This window comes from Citrus clementina, unplaced genomic scaffold (genome assembly GCF_000493195.1).
Source record: "Citrus clementina cultivar Clemenules unplaced genomic scaffold, Citrus_clementina_v1.0 scaffold_9, whole genome shotgun sequence".
NCBI classification, from domain to species: Eukaryota; Viridiplantae; Streptophyta; class Magnoliopsida; order Sapindales; family Rutaceae; genus Citrus; species Citrus x clementina.
The window spans coordinates 2,431,287-2,443,489 of record NW_006261964.1 but is presented as its reverse complement, the minus strand read 5'-3'; the positions used below and the strand labels follow the sequence as shown (position 1 = coordinate 2,443,489).

The 12,203-nt window shown below is 35.5% G+C and overlaps 3 protein-coding genes across 4 annotated transcripts; all 3 read left to right on the top strand.

Annotated features, from left to right (window-relative positions):
* Nucleotides 1–546: 546 nt before the first annotated feature.
* LOC18032314 (receptor-like cytosolic serine/threonine-protein kinase RBK2) lies at nt 547–3,624 on the top strand. The gene is made up of 9 exons (XM_024183773.1): nt 547–746; nt 895–1,133; nt 1,220–1,660; nt 1,781–2,032; nt 2,128–2,282; nt 2,368–2,447; nt 2,541–2,676; nt 2,783–2,932; nt 3,096–3,624. The coding sequence occupies exons 1-9, from the start codon at nt 679–681 to the stop codon at nt 3,306–3,308; spliced, it is 1,734 nt and encodes a 577-aa protein (XP_024039541.1). The 5' UTR covers nt 547–678; the 3' UTR covers nt 3,309–3,624.
* Nucleotides 3,625–3,894: 270 nt separating this feature from the next.
* On the top strand, nt 3,895–7,651 carry LOC18032316 (probable prolyl 4-hydroxylase 4). Of its 2 annotated transcripts, XM_006419674.2 has the most exons (8): nt 3,895–4,015; nt 4,102–4,422; nt 4,611–4,668; nt 4,775–4,879; nt 5,496–5,553; nt 6,503–6,678; nt 6,965–7,034; nt 7,147–7,651. In XM_006419674.2, exons 2-8 carry the CDS (start codon nt 4,295–4,297, stop codon nt 7,440–7,442), a joined length of 891 nt encoding a protein of 296 aa, XP_006419737.1. In that variant the 5' UTR covers nt 3,895–4,015; nt 4,102–4,294; the 3' UTR covers nt 7,443–7,651. The 2 variants fall into 2 exon arrangements, with proteins under 2 accessions (XP_006419737.1, XP_024046142.1); XM_024190374.1 differs by lacking the exon at nt 3,895–4,015 and having other exon boundaries at nt 4,085–4,422.
* Nucleotides 7,652–10,513: 2,862 nt separating this feature from the next.
* On the top strand, nt 10,514–12,203 carry LOC18032320 (histidine-containing phosphotransfer protein 1). Its single transcript, XM_006419671.2, has 7 exons — nt 10,514–10,684; nt 10,844–10,926; nt 11,043–11,173; nt 11,319–11,387; nt 11,629–11,700; nt 11,797–11,869; nt 11,975–12,203. The coding sequence occupies exons 2-7, from the start codon at nt 10,867–10,869 to the stop codon at nt 12,032–12,034; spliced, it is 465 nt and encodes a 154-aa protein (XP_006419734.1). The 5' UTR covers nt 10,514–10,684; nt 10,844–10,866; the 3' UTR covers nt 12,035–12,203.

Sequence of the window (12,203 nt, the reverse complement as noted above, 5' to 3'; positions counted from 1 at the left end):
TCAATTCCTTGGTACTCAAAGCTGAATCATGAACTTGTGTGACATTTTGTGGATTGCTGCAAGGTTGTACTTCTATTATTTTTAGCTAGGTCTCGGAGACTGGGAAACCAAGTAATCGTATACTTTGGAAAAACCGTTACTTGATTCTCTTTCAGTGTTTTTCCCGCGGATTGAAAAGGACAGGTGTCAAATACCCAATAGAGTGGAACCCCCATTTCCGGAACTATGCTTTCTGTAGCTGCGTGCCACGAGAGAATTTGCATACGTGCTTGCCTACAAGCCCCCATTATTCCATCAACTTTTAACTAATTTTTTTAATCAATTAGCTCATGTAGTTGTCTATCCACATAACAAATCACATTAACATCCGATTTTTGAGCATGAAAATAGGCTGAATTGTCAAAAATAAACTTGCATAATAAAAACAAGCTTAGGCAAAAACATGACAACCGCTATTTCATTTCCCTCTCTTCTGAGCCCAGAAGAGACGCGAGCATATTCATTCTCAATATTCCCTTCTTCTTCTCTTTTGGTTTCTCAATCTTCTTTCTCTCTGGTTTTGTCAGCTTTTGAGAATTTTTATGGGAGTTGTCTGAGAACCTTCGGCTTGTCCAAGGTCCTTAGCTTCTGAATCATAATAGCTATTGAGCTTGATCTTTGCTATAAATATAATTTGAAATGCATATACGTTACAGCTCCGGTTTTAAACTCGTTTCCTCTTGGATGAATAAATATGATTTGATCAGGTTCGTACATATATGTATAAATATATATCTTTCACATAATCGGGATGTTGGGTTGATATACTGCTTGTTTGAATCTGCATTTATGCATCTCTTAAGGAATTTTTTTTTTCCTTTTTTAATCATATATTCTGTTTTCTTGTGATGGCAGCAACGGCGAAATTAGAAAAAAGGCTAACACTAAGAATAAGAATAAAGAAACGATTACTAGAGAAAATCAAGATAAGTCTAAAAGTGAGAATCAAGAAATGATTCCCGGTGAAAATCAAGAGGTGGCTAACACTGAGAATCACGAAATGACTACCAGTGAAAATCAAGAACACGAGGCTGCTACTTCTGTTGTCGGCAGTAGTTCGCGATCGGGGTTGTCTAACTCTTCTTTATCTCAAGGTACAATTAATATTCATTAATTTTTTTGCTTTTTGACATGGTGTTATGATATTCTTTATAGTAATGTTAGAAGTATGTCACATTAGATTCGGTATCTTTAGCAATGGAAGAGGATGAGGAGGGCATAGACGACGACTCTTCAGAAGAAGTTCTTGTGGATTACACAAGAAGCATAGAGGCTGAAACTGCTACTTCCAAGGCTAGTACTTCTTCAGAATCAGTTTATCACGGTATGTTTACTGCTATTCATTTGCCGGGCCTCTTTAATATGTGGAAAAAACCTCAGACGAAGCTTCAAGCTTTATCTTCTGTAAAAGGTGCCCCAAAAAGTGCCCCAAAAAATATCCCAAAAAGTGTCACAAAAAATGCCCCTAAGCTCACAAGAAGGAAAACAAAACGAATTAGAGGGTCCAGAGGCCTGTCATTTAATGCTACTTTGGTTGATGCCGAACTTTGTTATTTGAAACCTGGCTGGAAGAACTTTGCACTCTCAGAGCTCCAAGCTGCTACTGACAACTTCAGCCATGGTTTGTCCTTCTTGCCACAACTAAATTACACAGTTTGAATTAGTACTTTTTGAAAGGTTTATCATTCCCTTTTGGTTAATAATCACTAGGCTGACAAAGTATTATCTTTCTTTTGAAAAGAAAATTTGATTGGGCAAGGAGGCTATGCTGAAGTTTACAAGGGACAATTGGAAGATGGGCAATTTGTTGCAATTAAACGACTAACAAGAGGTTCCCCAGAAGAGATGACCACTGACTACTTATCCGAGCTTGGGATCATAGTTCATGTTGATCATCCTAATATTGCTAAAATGATCGGTTATGGGGTTGAAGGAGGGATGCACCTTATTCTGGAACTATCTCCCCATGGGAGCTTAGCATCCTTACTTTATGGTTTGTCATCTGTTTAAGCCTTTCATAATTAAAAAATTTCTCGAGTTTCTATCCAATAAATTTATCAATCTCTTCTATTACGACAATAATTTTAGGGCCAAAGGAGAAGCTAAATTGGGACATACGGTATAAGATTGCATTTGGGACTGCTGAGGGCATTTGCTATCTTCACGAGGGCTGCCAAAGGAGAATCATCCATAAAGATATCAAGGCTGCAAATATTTTGCTTACAGAGGATTTTCAGCCTCAGGTACCATTTTTAAGATCAAATGGTTAACTTTCTTTAAAACTTTGACCTCTTAGCTTAATTTGGGAACTTTCCAAATTTGATACAGATATCTGATTTTGGGCTAGCTAAGTGGCTACCAGATAAATGGACTCATCATATTGTATCAAAAATTGAAGGCACATTCGGGTTTGTAATTCAGATCTTTATATAGATTTCATATGTTTTAAACATTTTTATTTAAGCCAAATAATCTCATATGAAATACTTTGGTTATGACAGATATCTTCCACCTGAGTTTTTCATGCACGGTATAGCGGATGAGAAGACTGATGTCTATGCTTATGGAGTGCTATTATTAGAGATCATCACAGGGCGGCAAGCTTTAGATAGTTCGCAGAAAAGCCTTGTGATGTGGGTATGTCGGCTTGCTTCTCTTTGCCAAGATCTCATCATATCATAACAAATTTTAGCGTTGTAGAATTGTGATGGCAAAAACAAGTTTAATAAAAGATTCTGTGCAGGCCAAACCTTTGCTCAAAAAGAGTAGCATGAAGGAGCTCGTTGATCCAACACTTGGTGATGCCTATAATACAGAGCAATTGACCCGGTTGCTATTGATAGCTTCTGCTTGTATCAATCAGACTTCAGCCTGTCGACCACAAATGAGCAAGGCATGTTCTTTTATGCGACAGAAAGCTCTGTAACTTGATTTTGAATTAAAGACAATCATGCCAATCCCTAATAATAGTAATATGATTGAATCTAGCTAGTTTCTTGCAACACAAGAATGGTTGGTCAAACAACAAAAGAGATAATTTTGATGACTTGATGCAGGTTGTGCAAGCCCTAAAAGGTGATGAAGAAGCTTTGGGACAAATTATTGAAGAAAACCAGTCGTTAAGACGCCTTCAAAGGACATTCTCCGAGGAGTTTTTCGACGCCGAAGAATTCAACTCAGCCAGCTTAAATGAACTAGATGTGAACGATATAAACCGACACATGGAGATTGTTTTAGGCGAGGACACCGATAGTTTAAACGAAAATTAGTCGTCGAGAAATTTTCAGAACTGGGATATTGCAAAATTCTGGGGAGCTTCACCTGGAAACCAAGTCAGGTTGGAAGAGGGAGGGAGAATGAACAATGCAGAGCCTCATTAATTGTTTCTGTAACTTGGAATTGTGTTTAGTGATCACAAGAGGCATATGATTTTTTGTTAACCATCTTTATAAGGGACCTTGTGTTAATAGGACTGATCAGGCAAACAGAGTTTTTTTTTTTTCTTTTTCCCTCTTTTGACATAGTTGGGCTAGCTAACCCTGAACTCCTTCCTGATCGTTTAGATTAAATTTGAAATTTACATTATGGCACCATGCATGCAAGAAGATTTGAGTTTCATTTTTCTTTTTACACTGTTACTTGCTGAGGAAACATTTACCAGGTCAACTGAACCCAGTAGAATATTTTGCTTGATTTCTACCCAATGCAATTGATTGCTTTCAATAATTCTGCCAAAAGCTTTAATTTTAGCATCAATAAGATTGTTTCAAGCACGGACAAAATTAAGTGTGTCTCCTGTTTTAAAGGGGGAGGATATGTTGATTCAAATTTGGCTTGATGTTAAAGAGTAGGTATGAGAGTAGGTTACCAATAATATGAAGACGCGTCATCAACATTTTAGAGGTCAACTTAGTTGAGTGTGAATTTGATTCATTGTAACAATCGATTGAACATTTGAACTACTCCTGGAAAAATGGTAACCCCGTTTTTAATGATTCTTTTTCTTACTGGTAATGTTTTTAATAATGTTTTAAATTTATTCAAAGAAAAAATGCTTTTCAGAACGGCGTCGTAGCAACTGGGTGTTCGTTGTGGTCAACTGTCAGATTGAAATTACGTCATCACCATCGTATTCGTGTTTGAGTCTCGTAGTGACAGTTAAAACGAATCAGAATCCGTAGCATTTAATTGAGTTTAACATTTTGTCGGAAAATCTCAAATCCCTCGTCTCTCATAATCGATCCAATCCACGCTCATGTCTCCCACAAGGCTCTCTCTAAATTTCTTCTTCCTGCTCTCCTTCTCGTTGTTAATTCGCAAATCTTTCAGCTCTACCGCCATTATCAACCCATCTAAAGTCAAACAAATTTCTTGGAAACCCAGGTGATCACCATTTATTTTCTGCAATTGTTTTCTGTTTGCTTGCCTGGAAACTTATGCAAAAACAATCAAAAGTTTCATCCCCCCCCCAACCCCCCACAACATCAGTTTAGTTTCAAATGTTCTTCTTTTCGTTTTTTTTTTATATATTTTAAAGTATATATACATATAATCAATCTGATGATTTGCAGGGCCTTTGTGTACGAGGGTTTTCTCACAGACTTAGAATGCGATCACTTGATTAATCTTGTGGGTACTTTGACTTTTAGCTTAATGTTATCAAAATGAATGAGAATTTTCATTTTTGCATAGTTATTGTATTTTGATTTATTGAGTTGGTTAATTTTGTGATTAGGCAAAATCTCAGCTGAAGAGATCAGCAGTTGCTGATAATTTGAGTGGAGAGAGCAAGCTGAGCGATGTTCGAACAAGTTCTGGGACCTTTATACCTAAAGGAAAGGTTGTTTAATTTTTTTTCATTGATTGATGTTGTTTATGCTTTGATTATATGTACGCATGATTTTTCTTGCTTGTTATTGTTGTTTATTATAATCATAATTGTTTGCATGTTAAACTGTGGCTGGTTTTAATACTGTTACTTAAATGTTTAAGCATAATGCACATGAGAAACACGGGAATATGAGCAACTGTAGAATATTTGTCATGGCAGAGAGATCTTCTGCATACCAAGATATTTTCCTTCTTTGACATTTGTTGCACTCAATGAACTTGCCTTGTTAGTTGGAGGCCTATCATGTCTACTAACATTCCTTCTTAATACATTGCAACTGAGGAGATTGGTGATACATATGGGGTTAGTTTCATGAGTTAAACCTAGTGACATACTTGTTTTCCATTAATACAGTGCATGAATGACTGAATCTTCATTGATGTTATTATAGAGCAACAGAACTTGATTAGTTGAATCACATTTTCAGGTGCATAAGGGGTATCTTGATGTTTTGTAAGATGACATGGGCAGCTTAGAAAATTTATGATACAACTGCTTTCCTTTCATATGATTGTCAATTGTTTCTCGATATGCATTAGTATAAGCATTTTCTTCCCCTTTTTAGGATGCTATTATTGCTGGTATAGAGGACAAGATTGCAACATGGACGTTTCTTCCAAAAGGTGTGTAATATGTATTTTTTTTTTTTTGGTGTTCTGTTCTAGTTGTGCTTCTGCATTTTCTATAAGAATCACATTAAGACTAATAACTATTAATGCTGTAGCTTCATTACATATCTTTATTCATCTGATTATTTATGGTTCAAAATTATAGAATTTAAACAATTAAAACTCTGTTCTCTGTATTCTTTAATCAAATTGTTAGATATCTTCATGCTGTTCCATCAGACGACAGTTTGAGAAAAAAAAATTTAATATAAATTTTAATTCTAAATTAGTCATTTTAATTATGTACACCACTTGCGTTGTCTAATTAACTTTTAGGATTTTTAATATATCCCAATGTCCTTGTGTTCGACTAGGCAGGTTGAAATCTTGGAGAAAGTATTTCCATGTTCATTGTTTCGAGTTACAATTGCAAGCATTGGGGTAGTTAGACTGCCAGCCATCTAGGAATCAAACTACTTGATTGATGTAGAAAGTGAGGGATTTGGGTAAAGTCTAGTTTCTATGTTATATCCTCCTTTGTTAATTTTTTATAGAAAGGAGGAAAGCAGTCCTTACATTGGACTCATGAATCTGGTTGAGGGATGGCTATCGATAATGCACCTAGATAGGCTCATTTAGGAATTTTCTGTTTGCAGATACTTCAAAGGAGAAATGAAGTTGCTTCCGCATGATAAACATTGAACAGTGTTGTTTGTCAGGTTGTGGTATCATGAAAATACTTTTAAATAATCTTTCTTTTTATCATATTCTTACAAAAATTACATATTCTAACTCCATAATTATTCAAATGAATCAAATTATTTCTTGATGTAGTCAGGGGAGCATCTTGCTAAAGAATAAATCGCTGTTGTTGTGTAATTATGTGAAATGATAAGCTCCCTATTTTGGTTGTTTATTTCCTTAGGGATGGGCATAACAAGTTTTTCTTTTTCTTGATTTACAGAAAATGGGGAAGACATACAAGTACTAAGGTATGAGCACGGACAGAAATATGAACCACATTATGATTACTTCTCTGACAAGGTTAATATTGTTCGGGGCGGACACCGCCTAGCAACTGTGCTAATGTATCTTTCCGATGTTGCTAAAGGTGGTGAGACAGTATTTCCCAATGCTGAGGTTAGTTCAAGTGCCCTACTCACTTTAATGAGAACAAGTTTAATGCATAGTTTCAGTCAATTTTTTTGAGATACTTCCTTACTCCTGGCAATAATTTTTCACTTTCCGGATTTGCCATTCTCTCGTAAGTCTTTGATTGGTTCTCTCGAACCCGCAACATAAACAAGATGGGTTGTTAATGGTATCAATTTTACACTAGAGCATAGCACTGAAGATATTTATTATACATTTTGTTACCTGTTGTAAAAACTGACATTTCTCTGTTCATACAACAATTTGCAAGCAGGAACCTCCACGTCGCAGAACTCCTGCTACCAATGACGATCTTTCTGAATGTGCTAAGAAAGGAATTGCAGGTGTGCCATTTGACATATTTATATGCTTTTGCGAATTTGACATCTACTTTTGCATTTACAGCGGTTTGAAATGTTTTGATGGTCTTTTTGTTTTCATCTTGGAAATATACAGTGAAGCCACGAAGAGGGGATGCTCTTCTTTTCTTCAGTCTCCACACGAACGCTATTCCAGACCCAGTAAGTCTCCATAGTGGTTGTCCGGTCATCGAAGGAGAGAAATGGTCAGCAACAAAGTGGATTCATGTTGACTCATTCGACAAGATCGTGGAAGAAGGTGGGGACTGCACAGATAATAATGCAAGTTGTGAGAGATGGGCTGCACTAGGTGAATGCACCAAGAATCCAGAGTATATGGTTGGATCTGCACAACTTCCCGGGTTCTGCAGGAGGAGTTGTAAAGTATGCTAGTCTCGCATTGTGTGCTTTTCGTAGAGGAGCATCCATTATGCTTTCTGGGGCGTTATTTATTAATATCTGTTGGGTTGTTAACAGTTGTGTGTTTCCCTTGTATCTTCCAATTTTTGGCAGCTTGTAATACTAGATAACCTTAAACGATGGTTAGACGAACAGTGTTAAATTGATGTCATTTCCAATAGAAAGTTTGTTTCCCCTTGCCACTTCCTGGTTTCTGTACTCTATTTTCCCATTTTTCTGATGAAACAGCCAGTTATGAGTGACATGATTTTTTTGTGTGATATTGCATACAATAGCAATAGTTACAGATGGGCCCTTATGACAACCATAATCAGAGAAAACTTAAGATTTGTCATATTGATATCAAGCATTGGTATTAACACTTGTTAGTGTGTTTATTAAGGGTCAAACCCGAGCGGATTCTGCCATTTTTCAAAGTGAAAATGCCCTTCTCCCTAGCTTTAAAGCAAAGCTATTAAAAATAAAAGGAAATAAAATAAGAACTTCAACGGCATGATAAACATTTCTATCTTCAGGGTTTTGCTTTCTTTTTATAACTGAAACGAATCTCAATCATATCTTTTACACTATTTTTAAAGCATTCTGAGTGAAAGAAGCTTCAATCCCAAAGCGGCGCTTGCACAAGACCAATTCATGAATGGCTGTTGTGCTGATCTGATTGACCGATTCTGATAGGGTCAGCGCTTTCATATCAGGGTTGGTCGATATACTCATTCATCGAAATCTTGCAATAAAATTCTTTATAATCACAAATGGGCTGTCATGTTCATAATAATATTAGCCCCCGTACAGGCATGTAACTATATCTCAGTTGCAGGACTCTTCCAGATGAATCGGTTTTCCAGGCAATGTCCACAGCAAAAGCCTTAAGCCCTTGCTTATTGTCTAAATTTAGGCTTAATTTGGTATTCCGTTATAATTCTTAAAGCAACCACTGCTATTTCAACTATATTGTTAAAGTTGAGTTGTAAGTGCTTGCGAAATACTTGGGAAACACAACTTAACTTTCACAGCGTCAATGCTAAAAAGTGAAAACAATAATAGCCTTGAAATGATCATAGCAACATTTTCACATCACAAATCTTCAAATTCTCTAATCAAATAACACAGTTTTTTTTATTTGAAATGATAATGTAGTATCCATCTAATCACTAATGGGAAAATGCATGCACTTTAGACGATGAAAGAAATCTTGCATGATGTATACGAATAATAAAAGGAGGAGAATCATAGCCACACAAATCATTTCACCCAAAAAAAAAAATAATAATAATAACAAATAAATAAATAGAAAATACAGATAATCCATAATATAATGGAGGACATAGGAAATGATGAGGATTCTCCCTCCATAAACATGGTGTCCAAATAAAAGAAACAAAGCCAAACCAGCCAAGTCCACGAGTCATTTTGCATTAAAATTCAAAAGGGTTTTGATTATGAAGGGCATATCTTCAAATCCAGCTGTCCCCCCTTCTTATTTTGTAGTAAGCCAACTAATTAAAATCAAAATTAGCTGTCTCTAGGATTGGCTGTGCCATTTCAAGATTCTTTCAACTTCAAGACCGAATAATGAAATAGACTTCGTTGTTTTAGAAATGGATTTTCAGACTCCTTTTAACCAGAAAATTACATCTATTTAAATGGAGATAAGAGCATTTATAACATATACTGTAACACAAAAATTAAAATTAATTTGATGGACTATGATATATTTATCTTGTTCAAATGGGCAAAGTTCACCTACGAAATAGTATTTGAATGTTTATTTCTGAAAGGGTAAGATTCTAATGGCTAATTTTTGAAATTACAAAAGTCTAATTGTCCATTGGGATAAACTTCAGGGATCTTAAACAAAGAAATGGCCGCGGGGGATCATTCAACACTGGCAACCACTTGATATTTTTCTCCTTAGTTTGGCAATTTCAACAAAATTTCCTAGCACGTAAAACAAGGCAAAAATAGAAAAGAAAGAAACAAGATAAGAAAATGACTGCTTAATATTCCATTTCCATATGATGTGATAACCAATAAACCACAAAGTGTTAAGAGCAAAATTCCAGCTTGTCGCGACAGGAACTGTGTCATGAATTTGATAGCTGCACAATTGGGAGGGACAAGTTATTCTATTTATATCCCTGGTTTAATTCTTTGCATGGACCATTTTTTTCATTTTGTTCTTTTCGGTGACATAAGGCAGGACCATGGAATGATTTTGTAATTAATAATAACATCCCTACAAGTGTGATGAACTCAGATCCAGTAACCATTGATAGATCTATCTGCTATTATGAACGTGGAGAAATTGACCCATGTCACTTTTCTTGTTTCATTGTCAGTTCAACATCCAAAATATTAATTACATGAAAGTAGGTGAAATGTATCAAAAACATGTGCATCACCTTGAAAAAACTTTCCCATTTCAAATCTTGTTCCTCATCTTCAGCAGGAAGTATCTAGAAGAGGTTGAAAACCAATAAAAAAAAGAAAAGAAGATATTCTATACTTATTAGAGTCATTTGCTAGTGCGATCTTTCACACATGCGATCCACCCATTAGCTCTAGTTATACAACAATGTATAGTCTCAAATTCACATCTTAGAGATGCTTCAAATATTTTGAAACTTAAAAGAGAATAACTCAACACAATATTATCTGATAGAGCACTCAAACTTTCAAACTTTTCAATTACTAATTCCCAAATATTCGTTATTATCTCCTAAGTTTTGATTTATTTTATACACTACTGTTTACCTTAAAGTACTAACAGTGAAATATTTGAAATTTTCAACTGAGAGTGAAGGGCTTTGTATCCAACAGCGTATTGTTGTTAATATACTATTTTAAAGTCATTTATGCGTTATAAACTCACGTGTGAGGTTCAATGAAGACCAATAGTTTCAATGAAACAATGGAAGAGAGAAACAAGGTTACAAATAAAATAATATTTCCGGCACAAGAGGTGGCGAAATGAAGGAGAGAGAATGAAAAGATGGTGGGGTTCCTTGTTTGTTTAAATGCTAATAAATGGCGTAAGTGTAAGAGCAAGTAAATGGTGGTGGGGCTGTGATTCTTCTTCTGTAGTTCTATGAGAAGAAAAAGAGAGCAATCCAAATAGAGAGCACAAATCCAGATAAACATAAGCAGGTGCTGTAATTAATAGACCATTCTTTAGTTCCTAGTACTGCTACAAGACAGTTTGGTTTTTAACTCTGGTATGTGCATTAAATTCGTCAAATCATTTCCAAGGAACATACTTTCTATCTATCTATCTATATCTATGTATATATACACCTTCTTTGGGTTGTGCAATAATAACACAGGATCTGCTTTTCAAGCCCCAAGCTATTATTGATTGTTTGTATTTTGTGTAGGGAAGAATAGGAACAAGAGAGACATGGAGGTGGGTCAGATGCAAAGAAGGCTTCTGGAGTACACAAAATCCTTGTTCATGGAGGTATAGCAACATGGGTTTTTTTTGTTCTTTTTGGTTCTTTTTGTATTCCTTGTTTTTGCCTTTGTTGATGGTTTTGATGAGTTGTATTTTGTTGTTTTTGCTCTTGGCGAGAGAAGGGAGTTTTGGATAATCAGTTCTTACAGCTTCAGCAACTTCAAGACGAAAGCAACCCAGACTTTGTTGCTGAAGTTGTCTCACTTTTCTTTGCTGATTCTGAAAGACTTGTCAATGATCTCACCAGGGTTCTGTAAGCTCCCTCTTTCAAACTGCTTCTCTGCTTTTGTTGTTGCTTAAAAGTTCTACCTTTTCTGTTTTTTTTTTTTTTTTATCTTTCCTTCTTCTATTTACTATCTGCTTTGGTTTTTTCTTGTGTATTTGCTGTTGTTTTATAGTGATCAGCCAACTATAGACTTCAAAATGGTTGATTCCCATGTTCATCAATTGAAGGGTAGCAGCTCAAGGTACTATTCAGAAAGCAAAAACACTTGCACAATGATGCCCTTGACATCTGGAGCCTAGAATTGAAATTGGCTCAAGTCTCTCAAAGAAAGAAAAATAAGCAATAATGATGATTGACTTAGATCAGAACTGAGGCATCAGTACGAAAAATAAAATTGTAATGGCAAAATTGTTTCTTTTCTTTGATGGGATCATTTTTTCAAATTTGTTGACAAGAAAAGGGTGCTTTCTTTTTTCTAACAGCATAGGTGCAGAGAGAATTAAAAATGCCTGCGTTGCTTTCAGAAATTTCTGTGAGGAACAGAACATTGAAGGGTGAGTTTTCTTTTTGGTCAGAAATTAAAGGATATTACCATGAATTAATATTTTTCTACATTTCTTTTTAATTTTAAAGATTGTTGAATTTTACAGGTGCATGAGTTGTTTGCAGCAAGTGAAGCAAGAGTACTGCCTTGTCAAGAACAAGCTTGAAACTTTATTCAGGGTGAGTGCAATGGACTTTTACTTGAAAGCTGAAAGCCCGAAAGCCTAATTATGATTACTAATTTTTATTTTTTATTTTTAATGATGAATTGATTGATGGTTGCAGATGGAGCAACAAATTGTGGCAGCTGGTGGGTCAATTCCGATGATGGAATTAAGTTTCTAAGGCCTATCAAATTGCATGAGGAAAGCAATTAAATGGAGGACACTAATAGAGTAGCTGATTTAGTACCTTTGTGCTTCACTGCTTCTGTTATGTTCTACTATTTGAGCTTGTACTTGTATGGATCCTATGAAAAGAGGGAATGGTTTCCAACTATTGCCACATTTTATTA

Excerpts from the sequence above, each read along its gene's own strand:
- LOC18032314 (XM_024183773.1), top strand. The coding sequence starts at position 679 with ATGCATATACGTTACAGCTCCGGTTTTAAACTCGTTTCCTCTTGGATG. Across the intron at positions 747-894 it reads AATAAATATGATTTGATCAG|CAACGGCGAAATTAGAAAAA; the intron begins GTTCGTACATAT and ends TTGTGATGGCAG. Across the intron at positions 2,033-2,127 it reads CTTAGCATCCTTACTTTATG|GGCCAAAGGAGAAGCTAAAT; the intron begins GTTTGTCATCTG and ends CAATAATTTTAG.
- LOC18032320 (XM_006419671.2), top strand. The coding sequence starts at position 10,867 with ATGGAGGTGGGTCAGATGCAAAGAAGGCTTCTGGAGTACACAAAATCC. Across the intron at positions 11,174-11,318 it reads AATGATCTCACCAGGGTTCT|TGATCAGCCAACTATAGACT; the intron begins GTAAGCTCCCTC and ends GTTGTTTTATAG. Across the intron at positions 11,388-11,628 it reads TTGAAGGGTAGCAGCTCAAG|CATAGGTGCAGAGAGAATTA; the intron begins GTACTATTCAGA and ends TTTTTCTAACAG.
- LOC18032316 (XM_006419674.2), top strand. The coding sequence starts at position 4,295 with ATGTCTCCCACAAGGCTCTCTCTAAATTTCTTCTTCCTGCTCTCCTTC. Across the intron at positions 4,423-4,610 it reads CAAATTTCTTGGAAACCCAG|GGCCTTTGTGTACGAGGGTT; the intron begins GTGATCACCATT and ends GATGATTTGCAG. Across the intron at positions 4,880-5,495 it reads CCTTTATACCTAAAGGAAAG|GATGCTATTATTGCTGGTAT; the intron begins GTTGTTTAATTT and ends TCCCCTTTTTAG.